Source organism: Neolamprologus multifasciatus, chromosome 22 (assembly GCF_963576455.1).
Source record: "Neolamprologus multifasciatus chromosome 22, fNeoMul1.2, whole genome shotgun sequence".
NCBI classification, from domain to species: Eukaryota; Metazoa; Chordata; class Actinopteri; order Cichliformes; family Cichlidae; genus Neolamprologus; species Neolamprologus multifasciatus.
Window position 1 is genome coordinate 27,478,607 of NC_140459.1, and position 13,383 is coordinate 27,491,989.

General features: G+C 41.0%; 1 protein-coding gene across 1 annotated transcript; it reads left to right on the plus strand.

Annotated features, from left to right (window-relative positions):
• The first annotated feature begins 1,299 nt into the window (after positions 1–1,299).
• LOC146493652 (uncharacterized) lies at positions 1,300–8,657 on the plus strand. The gene is made up of 2 exons (XM_085148887.1): positions 1,300–1,426; positions 3,051–8,657. Exons 1-2 carry the CDS (start codon positions 1,385–1,387, stop codon positions 4,116–4,118), a joined length of 1,110 nt encoding a protein of 369 aa, XP_085005013.1. The 5' UTR covers positions 1,300–1,384; the 3' UTR covers positions 4,119–8,657.
• Positions 8,658–13,383: the final 4,726 nt, after the last annotated feature.

Here is a 13,383-nt window from a genome sequence, read left to right on the forward strand (position 1 = left end):
TTGTAAAAGGGTTTTTCTAATGATCGATCAGCCTTTTACCCTGATAAACTTGCATTAGGTAACACAATGTTCCACCGGATTTTCAGCAACCAAAAACTCCATGGCTGCTGTACATTTGTGCCAATATTCCATTAAAAATGATCATAATAATAATGGATTGCATTAATATAGCGCTTTTCGGGGCCCTCAAAGCGCTTTTACAATTCCACTATTCATTCACTCTCACATTCACACACTGGTGGAGGCAGCTACAGTTGTAGCTACAGCTGCCCTGGGGCAGACTGACAGAAGCGAGGCTGCCATATTGCACCATCGGCCCCTCTGGCCAACACCAGTAGGTGAAGCGTTTTGCCCAAGGACCAAGGACTGTCTGAGCCGGGGCTCGAACCGGCAACCTTCCGGTTACAAGACGAACTGCCAACTCTTTGAGCCACGATCGCCCCGTGATCAATGATCACAGGTGACTGAATGCATCTTTATTTAACTGTTGAAGGCATTTCATTATGTTTTCATGTAAAAACATGAAAACATTAAAAGCAAGATCATTTCTTAGTGACCCCAAACAGTTTGTGACAGTGCATATGAGATGAAAACAAAGTGAAATTGATAATTCAAGCAGAATCACCATTCAGGTGCTCAGTTTTTAGGAAACTTGGACAGACATTTTTACATTCCAGAGATGTTCTTCTGTGAATTTAGCCTGCGTCAGTGTCATCTTTATCTTCATGTAACGCGGGGCTGTGTGATATTTAGCTCAATCGGTTACGAATTGTCACAGAACTCCCTGTTTGCTCCAGCTGTATGTATGCGGCATAATATTGTGAGTATTCAGAGATTTTCCAGATAGTGATGTGTTAAGGTTGGAATCTTAAAATGCAAAGCAGCTCTTTTATAATGTGTGCAAATGGAAACTTACTGTTATTTAGGAGGAAAACATGGTTTGTTTTATGATTATATTAATATTTGATAAGTTAGAATCAAATTTCTGCAGGTCTCTTGCAGCTCACAGCTGGCCCTGTTATGTATGCAACAGTGAGGTCACAGTACTCTTCAAAGGTTGTCTCTGGCACCATCTGGTGGTCAGTGAAAAATGAAAATTACTGCTACTTTTCAGTCATAACTTGAGCAGAAAGGTGCTACTCATTTTTTATTAGCGTAAAATCCTGCTGAGAGGAATGAAAACAAACAAGAAGAACTCAGAGTGAGTGTGGACACTGGCTGCTAAGCTGGAGATCAGCAGAGATCACAGTGCCTTATTGTGACCCTAATCTGTGTAATGACATTAAGGCTGCTAAAATCCATTGGAACTATAGTGGCACTGCCTTCACCCGGGTGGCACGGTCCAACGAAGCAGGGACAACAAGAACGCTCCTCTCTGCGAGAAATGATTCAACAAAAGTTCAAGCAAGAGATGTTTGCTAAACCTGTGAGTATCCTTACACTGATTCTCATCAGTGACTTGTTATCTATGAGAAAGTCAACGTGCATGTGCAGATGTAGTCATGGTTTACAGTTATGTCTTAGATCACCTTCTAATAATGCATAAATAATAAGCAATGGCTTTACAGTAACTGTCCAGATGAAACAACTTAAAGGAAAAAAAAAACTGAAAGTAGACCAATCAACTAAGTTTCATTTGATCAGATTTCATTAAATTGAACATTTTACATGGAAAAATTATATGTCATTGAATTAGTTAAAATAAGCCTTTTTGTTTCTTTTGAGTGTAGTTGGTTGACCAGGCACTGAAAAACATACACTGTTTATTTCCAGTATAATCTGTTGCTTCTCATTCTATGTTTCTTTAATTCATTAATAAATTTTTAAAAAATCCCAAGCTAAGACGTGTGAACTGTACTAGCTTATTTATTTTTGGTGTGCAGTAATAACCCAGCAGCATAAGCGTGTGATGTGAGTGTAATAAACTTTTAAACAGCCTTAGCTTAGGAATGAGGAACTTTTGAAGTTAAGAGTGAAAACAGAAAATATTTATCTTACTGGATGTGTTGACAGACAGATTTGTCTGTTGCATTTATTTAATTTAGTTATATGTGCAGATATGATCAAAGTAAACAACAGTTCTTCTGACAGAACTGATATTTAAAATGTATTAATTGAGATATTTTTAGGTTGGATTGAGCTTCTGTCATATAAAGAGCAATTTTCCCTTCATGTGTTAAAAAAATATTTTAATAAGACTCACTGTACACAGTAAAACTGTATATAAAAAAACTGGATAGATCTAAAGATGGAATCATTCCGTGTATCACAAACTTTCTGATTTTCCATCTGAATATTCATCTCACGGCCTTTTGTTGTTCTCCCAGCCTTCAGGCTTGTGGCCACTGTTCTAAAGGACACTGTGCAGCATTTGGAAAACAAATGTGTTAACATTTCATTACATTTCCATGCTGATCACAGTGACAGCACCATTAAGTGTATTTATGACCACAGCCAACTCTCACTGCAAAGTAGGGATCTGTATTGATGACTTTCTAAATTTAAAACAGCCAATGCTGTAAGTAAGCAAATAGTTCCTCAGTTTATTATAGAAGTTCAAGTTGGCAGTTGTAAATATTAATCAGTCGTTAATAAATGGATCCAAATCCAGGTGGTCAGTTATTTTCCAGAATGGCTTGAGTCTAACAGTTCCTCGAAACAGCCATCCTAATGAGCTTTTAAGAGCTACAGAGATACCTGGCTCTCCCAGTTACTGCCCATATTAACAATAACGAGCATCCTAACATCCACCGAGACATCAGAGACCCGGCTGGAGTTAGAACGTGTTTCAGCCACATACCAAACAAGCATATTTTGTGATTTTCTTCTTACATAACAGCTGAAAATTCAGTTAAAAGAAGGGTATGGGTTAGCCTAACTCAAACAGGTCACTGCGGAAACGATTTATCATCCTTAGAGTAATGCAACTGCCATCAAACGACTTCTTAAAAAGTTGTTTTTCAAAATTATAACTGGTAGAAGTTGCATTATTTTTTATTGTATGATTCATCTGAGTCAATAACGTGTCTTTTGTTCATGGTGTTTTGCAGCAAGAAGAAATGTTGACTATTCAAGCTAAAAATACCACGTTGCATCGGAATGGTCAAAACTTGAGACCAGCTGCTAAAAAGGGCCGCAACTCCAAGGCACCTGGCCATGAAAGGGAGGCAGCGGGTCACCTTGTGACCTCCTTGCCTACCGAGGAAGGCTTGCCACAGCTGGACTTGTTAGCTCTCAAGTCTCCGAAGCCTGACGTAGAAAACCAGACTGAGATTCAAGCCCTCAGACGACCCCTGAAACTTGCCCCGCTGGAGCTGCCAGAGAAAGTGAAGGAAGCTCAGAAGGAAAAGCTTAAGTTTATCCACCAAGAACCCAACCCAGCCTCTTGTAAGCTGGATGGGACCCATACGAGGAAGGTAAAATCATGCATGAGGCAAAGACTGGTAAAAGCAGAGGCATTTCCTTCTGCTTCCATTGCACCAGTCAAAGCCCAGCAGCAAAATCAATCAGCAAGGCCACAGCTGACGCACGCCAACCCCATAGAGCAGAATGGACACAAGCATCTGGAGGATGTGGTGTGTCGAGGTACCCCAGCTCCTCTGTGCAGCAAACCTAACCCTCCCTCATTTTTCCCTCAAATTAAAGCTCAGGCTGCATGTGGCAGAGAGGCGGCGTGCCACAGCCCTGGCAACTTCCAGGAGGAGACAGGTTGGAGGCGGCTGAGGCTGACTAGAGCACAATGCCTAGAAGAGGATCAGTGCAATTCAAACACGTCAACACTAGGATTATCAGCAGATGAGCGCAAGCTGGTCCAAGGTGTCCAAGGCAAAGGGCGGCGGGGAGAGAGGCTTCTTCGAGGACAGCCACATGTTGGGAAAGGCATCAAACAGCCGCCTGCACCTGCGGCCTCCTGGGAGAATGGAAGTGCCAGGAAGAGCCATGAGGAGGATGGCAGTAAGCAATCTGCAAGCTGCACTCTGAACCGACAGTCAGCTGAAGGTGGAAGCAGAGAACAGGAACTTGATAGTCTGAAGCCAAGTGCTGCTAACTGCAGATTAATGAGGAAAAAAGCCTTGATCGCAAAGCATAACAATGCAGTCCCTCTGGAATGTCTCTAATAAAATAGGATGATGTCATCATAAAGCACACACATGCAGAGGACTGGTATAGACCGAAATGTGCTCCAACTGGAAACCTGATTTCTAGTATTTTAAGCAGAAATGTACAACATAATGATTACTCTTCGGCAGTGCTTATTTATTTTTTATTAACTCAAATGTCTCCAGTGTGAAAATAGCTCCTTATGAAATCTCAGAGGTGTATTGTACATGCTGTTGGCACAAAGACCCGGCTCAAGATTTTTTTGTGGCCCAAGAACAGAAAATGCAATGAAAAAACCTGGTTTATGATCAGATGTGTAGATAGGTGGGGAGCGCATTTGTTTTGTTAAATTATCATTCTTTCTGATTTGTTAAAGCAATTCTGCTTTTCTAAGCAGAATTCATTCAACCTACCGGCAGCTACAGGAGTTTCTGAATGCCAGCTGAGTTGTTTGTTGTTGTTCGATCACACTCTTTAATGTGGCTTTTGGAAACGAGCCAGGCAGGTAACATTAGAGATGTAACTCAGCCCAAAGTATGAACCCGTGATCTCACTGTCATTACTGCCATTATATACTGTCTGCTTTATTCATTAAATTATCTTTGGTAACTAAGTGCTATGTTTGCTCTAGAAATAAAAAGGAGACTGTGGATCCAAAACTTCTTTCCACTGCCCCCAAGTGGTCAGAAACAGCAGTTACTGGAAGATTTACTCCAGTGAAAATCTGCTGCTTGGAGTCAGCGTCTTATAAACAGCAAAGGAAAAGCTTCAAAAGCTTTTTCAGGGTTATAGTCTATGCCAACTGTGACCTCTGGCCAGGAATGAACAAGAAAAGTAAAACTTTTCAAACCAAACCTGCAACAAAATCTGCTCCAGGGCTCCAGGGCTGATATAACTGTTTGCAGTGTTTTTGCACTCATTAAAAATCTGCATATGCACTGCTGTCTCTTGTGGACCCGACTAATAAGAAAAAACAAAGCACAAACAACAACATGTTAGTATATTAAGAAATTAACCTTTCTAGTAAAGAACTAGAGTCCTTGTTTCAGTGCGATCTTCAGCATGTTTTGGTTTCTTTCACTTCCGCAGCTATTACGTTTTATTGCTATTTCTCTTATGTTTTATTGAACATCCACTGTGTTCTGTTTGTCTTTGCACCATTTTTCTATTTGCCAGTGTTTTCTTAAGCTGCAGTGTGTTTGAACTCTCAGGGCAGTCTAAGTACAACACTACACAAGTCAACAATGACAAGAACTAATTTCACAGACTCTACTGAAGGGCGGCCCTCAAGAGTGACACCCTGGAACAGTAAGAAGTTTTATGGTCTTTGTCACTCAGGTTCAGTGGCAGATGCCATTGAGGTGTTTTGAAACCAGTGTGGCTCACAGACGGACTGAAAACGACTCTCAGCTCTCTGAAACTGTGACCCCTGTAAACACTGCTAGTGATTTTATAGCCCTAGTTGCTAGTTTCAGGTCATACTGATTAAATAATTAATTTCTGAAAGGGAGATTTCCCTTCCCGCTGTCTCCAAAGCGCTTGCTGATGGGGCATCATGGAGATTATTCCTGTTTTCTCTGTTTTCTTTGTAATATTGTAGGATCTTTATCTTACAATGTAAAGCACACTGAGACAACTGTTGTTGTGATTTGGTGCTAAATAAATAAAATTTAATTGAACTGAATTGAATTATCCCCAGTATGCTAATCACAAGTTGTTAGCTAGAGAGGGTTCAGGTTCACAATCTGATTCAACATTTGTTTGGATTGTAAAACATGATCCATCTTTTATACTGTCTTCGGTCTGTATATAGTCTTGTCTGTGGGAAAAAGCAGGGCAGGGACCAGAAAACTGGAATAAATATAAGGACAACACACATGATTTGTTCCTTCATACTTTTGAGTTCTTTTTCATCTGACTAAATACTCAGTTATTCAAGGACTGAGATGCCCTCTGTTCTGTCATCAAAAAAGTCTCTGAACAAGTCTCGACATCATGGAGGAGATTGCCATCTTTGAGAATGGACAGAGACGTGTCTGCACCAGGAAAAGCTCGGGCAAAAAGATGAGCTTTTCAATGGAGTCATGAGAAATATACAGAGAGCTCATGTGAACCTCCTAGCTTCAAAAGATGAGGAGCTGAAGTTGAAGAGAGCCTGGGATATTCTATAAGTGAATCTAAACTGGAATGTGGGTAATTCAACAGAAAACATGCATAAAGTGCCGGAGAACTCCAATACTGTCAAGATGTCACAAATCTGTGAATCATTGGGATTGGCCTGACATGTAACAGTGGTTACTGATGTCCACCTGATCTGGTCGACATAATTTCAGCACAACAGGTCTCCTCTCAAATGTATGGAAGATGACTAGGGCCACCAGAAGAAAAAGTGGGCACGTCTTTTTTTTTCTTTTCCAGAATTCTGAGAAAAAAAATCAGAATTCTGAGATTAAAGTTAGAATTCTGACTTTTTTCTCGGAATTCTGGAAAAGAAGAAAAAAAAAAAAGATGTGCCCACTTTCTTTCCCCAGTGGCCCTAATCCTCTTCCGTACAAATGGGATTTGGAGAAAAGATTTTATTAAATTAGTGCATGGCAGTACATGTTACTGTGGAACAGCAAACATGCACAATACAATCTTAAAGGTTTTAGTGAAAGTCTTTCTAGTAGAGATGGACCGATCCGATATTACGTATCGGTATCGGTCCGATACTGACCCAAATTACTGGATCGGATATCGGCGAGAAATAAAAAATGTAATCCGATCCATTAAATATCCAAAAAGCACCTCACAAAACTTGCTACGCGGCATAACTCGGCTCATAACCGTAGCACGTAGCAGCAGTGTGCATCACGTGATAGAGCGGCTGTGTGTATTTGTAGCCTTGCTACCAAACCAGCATTTCATCTATGAGGACGTTTTCCCAGAGAGAAGTAAAGCAAGTGTGTAAGTTCATCTCTGAATGTCTGTAAAGCATTCCCACGTTAAGCTTAACAACCATACCTGGAGCGACTGCCTCTCTCTTTCTCTCTCTCTCTCTCCTGCTGCTTCAATCGTGAAACTGCTTAATGATCAGCTGATCGGCTTTTCTGTCGCGAGTCCGTCTCTCTTGTTTGTTTTTGGCCCACTTCTCACCAGAAAGAGGAAACCAGCGGCTGAACAACAGCAGCACGTTTAAGCTTGATAAGCTGTTGTTAGAATTTATTTAATATTACTTTCTACACCAGGATCTTTTTCTACGTAGCTGACGGCTGGTAATTGTGCAGGGGCGGATCTAGCAAAGTGTAGCCAGGGGGGCCGATAGGGCATGAACAGGGAAAAGGGGGCACAAAGACATACTTTTCTTTCTTATTCTCATTTAAAATGTCTAGTTTTTTAATAAATAATTATCTGACTCTTACACCCAAAGTTTTAATCTTGTGTAAAATATATAGAAGTCCATTACTGTATATAGTAACTGTTAAGTCTAATATACCCTAGTAAGCTATAGTACTTTTTCCTTTGGGAAGATACCATCTGTGCAGTCTGCAATTCTGTTGAAGAAAGATGTTGAATCTATTTAATTATTCTTGAAAAATAATTTATTTTTGTGCATTTTCCCCCTGCATCAAATTAAATTTGATTACATCGATTAAGCATCATGAGGTGGAGGGTGGTTCCCTATTTTTTTTTTTTTTTTTGCTGGGAGTTTGCAACCCTATTATTTAGGTTGCTTAAAATTTCTTCTAAGTACTCTTTAAAATACCAGAATAGGGAGGATGGAGCAGGTTTAACTTTATTAGATTGATCAGTGTTGCTGAACTATGACATATTTTGGACGCAGTGTATTTTTTACATACAGGTATAACAGAGTAGCTTTAGTGTTGTTATTTATTTAAACTTGAGTATAAACTTATACAAAAAGCAGCAAGATATTAAAAAAACGTTTTGTTGATTAAAAAACACACTATATCGGATTCATATCGGTATCGGCAGATATCCAAATTTATGATATCGGTATCGGTATCGGACATAAAAAAGTGGTATCGTGCCATCTCTACTTTCTAGTAGTAAGTCTCACCTTGAATAAATCCAGCCAGTTATTTTGAATCTTTTACCTAAATAAATAAGGAAAGAGCCATAACTTTATTTTCAGTTCTCACTGGAAAACATGAGTGTGAATGGTTGTATTTTTCTGTGTCTTAGCACTGCAATTGGATGGCAGCTTGTTCAGGGTGTGGCCTTTTTCAGGACTTATAGATGCTCACTGGAACATGAAAACTGCTTGTATGGAATCACTAGTCAAATACTAAAAGAATTCAATGTCATACTAAGTTGTGTGACGATAGTTTTGCGATGTTGTGATGTGATGTTGAAGAACTCTTAAGTAATGTACATGCTACTCTTAAGTAATGTGGCATAAACCAAGCTATGTCGTTCAGGTCAGCTGGTGTCTCACAGAAAAGACTCAAAACTTTTCTTTTTCCAAATAATTACACACATTTACATTTACAATAATTGATTACACAGCAGTGGAGAGTCGACTTTATCAAAATGGTAAATGGCCTGTATTTGTATAGCGCTTTTCTAGTCCGTAAGGACCCCAAAGCGCTTTACACAACCTGTCATGATGCATTGAGTTTTTCCTTTCCAGTCACCTTTCTCACTCATTATGTGCTAATAGACCTCTCTGCATTGAATCATATCTGTTATTGACCTCTGTCTCTCTTCCACAGCATGTCTTTATCCTGTCTTCCTTCTCTCACCCCAACCGGTCGCAGCAGATGGCCCCGCCCTTCCTTAAGCCTGGTTCTGCAGGAGGTTTCTTCCTGTTAAAAGGGAGTTTTTCCTTCCCACTGTCACCAAAGTGCTTGCTCATAGGAGGTCATATGATTGTTGGGTTTTTCTCTGTATCTATGAAGCGCCTTGAGGCGACTTTTGTTGTGATTTGGCGCTATATAAATAAAATTGAATTGTTTTTTTTGTTTTGTTTTTTTTTCCTTTTTTTTTTTTTTTTTTTTTTTTCGCCTGTCCCATTTGGTTCTTTAGCCGTCAGAATTGTTGTCTGAAGACCAACAAGGATACCCAATGGATTTATTTTGCCAAATGGATCATCATGGCATTGCCGTATTGGTCCATTTGATCGACCTTTGTTTTTATTATTTATTTTATTTTCAGTTGTTACAGACGGGACAGACATGAGTGAGGGATAGGAAAGGGAGAAAGAAAGAGGAAGGAAAAGAAAAACAGAAGGGGAGAGGGACAGTGAGAAAAGGGGGGAAGAAAAAATATCTCCGGGATCACCTGTTGAGAGAAAAAGAATAGAAAACAAGCAAAAAAAAAACAAAACAAAGCAACATACTATACACAACACCATCGCATTAATCTAGCTAAGTGTAAACAGCAGTAAATACTAAATATTGAATGTTGTTGTGCAGCACAGACAGCGCACAATGTGCTTTGAAGTAGCAGCCAAGAAAGGTGTGATTTAAGTCTACGAACAGTGAACACCCATGTGCACACCTGTGTGGATCGGCGCGCTTGTATTCAAATGGTTTCCCCATGTAATGGTCTGCTAGAGGATGTAGAGAGCCATAGCCCTGTCCCCCAGGGCATGAAGTAGGCATGGAGGAGATCCAGGCCCCAGACATCCAGAGGCCCCAGAGTGCAAGAGCCCAAGGAGGACCACCGGAGGGGCATCCGTGCCACCTTCATGGGAAGGGCTGAGGATCCCCAGACGAGGGGTCACCCAGTAGCCACCGGGCAGAAGCTAGAGGGGGCTGCACCGGCGTGCCCGCCGGCTCCGCCGGCAGCCAGCTGTGCCAGAGTGAACCGAGCCGCAGGCACAGAGGCCGGAGGCCCGAGGGCCCCCCGCGCCCCGGAAGAGGCCTGACCGAGCAGCAGGCGCCAGGCCCCGCCAAGTAGCCACCGGGAGTGAGCTGGCACATGACCTGAGCGCCCAGCCCCGGACACCAAGAACCAACAATGCACCGACCCCTGAGGGCATCAGTCACCGGCAGGGAGTGTGGTGAGGGGAGATAGGCCTCCACACTTTGGAGGGCCTGGGAGTTCCCAGAGAGGTGGAGTCTAAGACCCGACCTGACACATAGACACAGACAAACAGGCACACACAGACACAGACATGCATTCCCACCCTCATGCACACATATACAAACACTCAGCACTCACCCAATAAAAATGAACATGATACTTTCACTAAGATAAAATGGTAAAATATGTGAGAAATTCATTCTTAAAGATTGTCTGCTCGACCACTAACTCTCAGACAAAAACTGGAAGCACATTGTGAGAGTAAGCCTGTATCAGTAAGCCTGGCTGTCGGTTGCATGACAGATGGCTTTCTCCAACACTACATGGTGCCTGCAGCCTCTCACTCACCAAACATGCTGGTCAACTCTTTAGCCATCTCTCACAAGGCGACAGACGGTTTCTCAGACTGACACCATCACTCATCGTGTGCATCTGCCCTGAGTCGTCAGCCTTCTTCATCCACTTCACACTGAGCCTATACATAGCCCGGCCTGCGCTCACTTGCCTCAGCTACAAAGACACTGTAAATAGGGCTCAGTGGAATGGCTAATGTTGTTGTCCATGACATTCAAATACTGACTTTGGAGCAGGTGCCTTGACTGCGCCGCACAAGATTTGGCTGTATTCTCAGATGGCGTAAAAGCATGTGGAGACAACTGCACGAAACATGACGTGTGGCATGACCACAGTGTTGTGTGGTCACTGTCGAGGAGCATGACCACACATGATAAAGACATCACTGTACAGAGAAATGTGAATCACAGCAGTCTTCTACTACTGTAAATCAAAGCCTTTCTAAAACTTCAGAATAGTTGATGTGACTTCATATTTAATAAAAAAAAAAACTGAGAAGGAAACTTTTTATGTATTTAAAGGCTCATGGCCCAGCAGCAATAACTCTACAAGTGCCAGGAGCCCACACTGAATCACCGGTCTGTCAGATCAGAGCACAGGCACAGCTATCTATCAAATGGGATTGGATGGTTGGTAAAAAAAAAAATGTGTTTGGTCCAAGTGGCAGCCTCTAGGGCTGAAAAAATGAAACCAATGACAAATGAAAAAAACAACAACAAAAAAACAAAACGGTAGTTCTTTCATAGTCCTCTCGAGGCAGGCTCCAAAAGTGAGTCAATCCCTTCAAATGGCCATGTCAGCATGTAAAATTAAGGAGTTTTCTGCTTCATAACAAGTGTACTGAGTGATTTTGTTGTTGTAATTCTTCCATTCTGATACTGGTCAGACTTAAAGTCATGGTGGTGGTGGTGGACATTTTGATTGACAGGTATGCCAACAGACAGAGGGAAGTGGACTGGTTCTTATATAGTACTCTATTTGAGCAGTGAAATCACTTTATTCAACATGCCTTTTTCCTAATGAATGCATCAAGAGCAATTCAGTATCTTGTCTGATGATACATTATCATGCAAACTAGAGCAGCCAGAGATCGAACCATCAACCTTCTCATTTGTACATGATCTGGTGACTTTTGGGAGCTTTGGGTGATTGGAGACGAGTTCTGGATGCTGTACTGCCCGGGCCACTTCCGGCTGTTTGATTGTCGCTAAGTGGCTCGTATAAGACTGATAAGAAATGACGAGGTAAAGCGCTTAACACATTCGTTAGACTGACCTAAATGAACGAAACTGGTAACTACCAAAATCATTTTTTATGTTTCTGTAAAGGTTAATCCAACACTACATGTAAAAACTCTTTAACCAAAAGGAATTTAATAAAGCTAAAATAGAAATATTGCTGATATCTATACATTTTCAAATGTACCGTTTTAGAAAAAAATGCGAAAAGAAAGAAAGATTTTTTAAAATTATATACTAGTTCCATATGTTACAAAGTTACTTTTAGTGGTTGTATGTGGTGCTCAATTAATTTGAGGCTTCTCAGAGAAGTGTACTAGTGCTGCCTCAAATTTGGGTGTAAAAACTTCAACTTATTTGTGATTGGCCTGATAAATAACAGTATAATGTTCAGTTTTAAAGAAGTCTCAACAGATTGCTGAAAATTTTTGTGTTTTCTTGTTTTTATGTCAAGTGGTTTAATACATTTGTTAATGTATTGTAATGTACAACTTTGACTGAGGTGAAATTTTAAAAGACAGTATAGCAAATGCTGGATCTGCCTTCAATTCTGTATCTGAAAGCTCTTTGCCTTTCTTCACACACAACTCACAGATTTCTGTTGTCAGGTCCATAATCTTTCTAAAACTTTGCAATGTGCTCTCCACAAATTAAGGACATGGCTGTACCTCTGACTTCAGTGAAGAAATACTTAAATGTTTTGTGAGAAGAAAGGCAAAGAGCTTTCAGATACAGAATGGAAGGCAGACCTTGCTGTTGCTGTGCTGTCTTTTGAATTTTCACCTCAATCTTTGACGGTAATCCATTTGTTCAAGCACAAACAGATTAACCTTTTCTCACTAAAGAAGGAAAAAGAACTAAAGATGAAGTAACTTCAAGTGAAATTGCAATACCAAGTTGAATAAAGTTGAAAGTCTTTGAAAGTTTGTGAAAGCATACACATTTTATTCAGAACTGCTTTTGCGAATGTTGCTGTAATATGATAGAATGTCTGCATTTTTACCACAAATATTTTGTCTTCTCATTCCTTCATTGCAACATCTACTCTTACCAGTAACAGTTTATAAAGAGATAAAATGAATGTTGAGTAGAATTGATTTCAGCTTAGCGGTCCTGATTTCTGATGTGGCCCCTTGGGGAAATGAATTGCCCACACCTGCACTGTACTTTTATACACAGCCCATCCATCCAATTATCCATCCATTTTCTTCTGCTGATTCAAACATGAATAAATCTTTCATCCTATCGATCCTATCGGGGCGATCGTGGCTCAAGAGTTGGGAGTTCGCCTTGTAATCGGAAGGTTGCCGGTTCGAGCCCCGGCTCGGACAGTCTCGGTCGTTGTGTCCTTGGGCAAGACACTTCACCTACCGCCTACTGGTGTTGCGAGGATATGGCAGCCTCGCTTCTGTCAGTCTGTCCCAGGGCAGCTGTGGCTACAACTGTGGCTTGCCTCCACCAGTGTGTGAATGTGAGAGTAAATGGGTGGATGACTGGACGTGTAAAGCGCTTTGGGGTCCCTAGGCGGGACTAGTAAAAGCGCTATACAAATACAGGCCATTTACCATCTATCTGAGGAAACTTGGGATGTCACAAAAAGGAAGCACTAAAACATCCCAAGGAAAGAAAAAAAACCCTTAAAAACGTTAAATTGGGAGAG

Bases quoted from the DNA above. Each gene is read 5' to 3' on its own strand.
- LOC146493652 (XM_085148887.1), top strand. From the start codon at position 1,385: ATGATTCAACAAAAGTTCAAGCAAGAGATGTTTGCTAAACCT. The intron at 1,427-3,050 runs GTGAGTATCCTT...GGTGTTTTGCAG, and splicing joins AAGAGATGTTTGCTAAACCT to CAAGAAGAAATGTTGACTAT.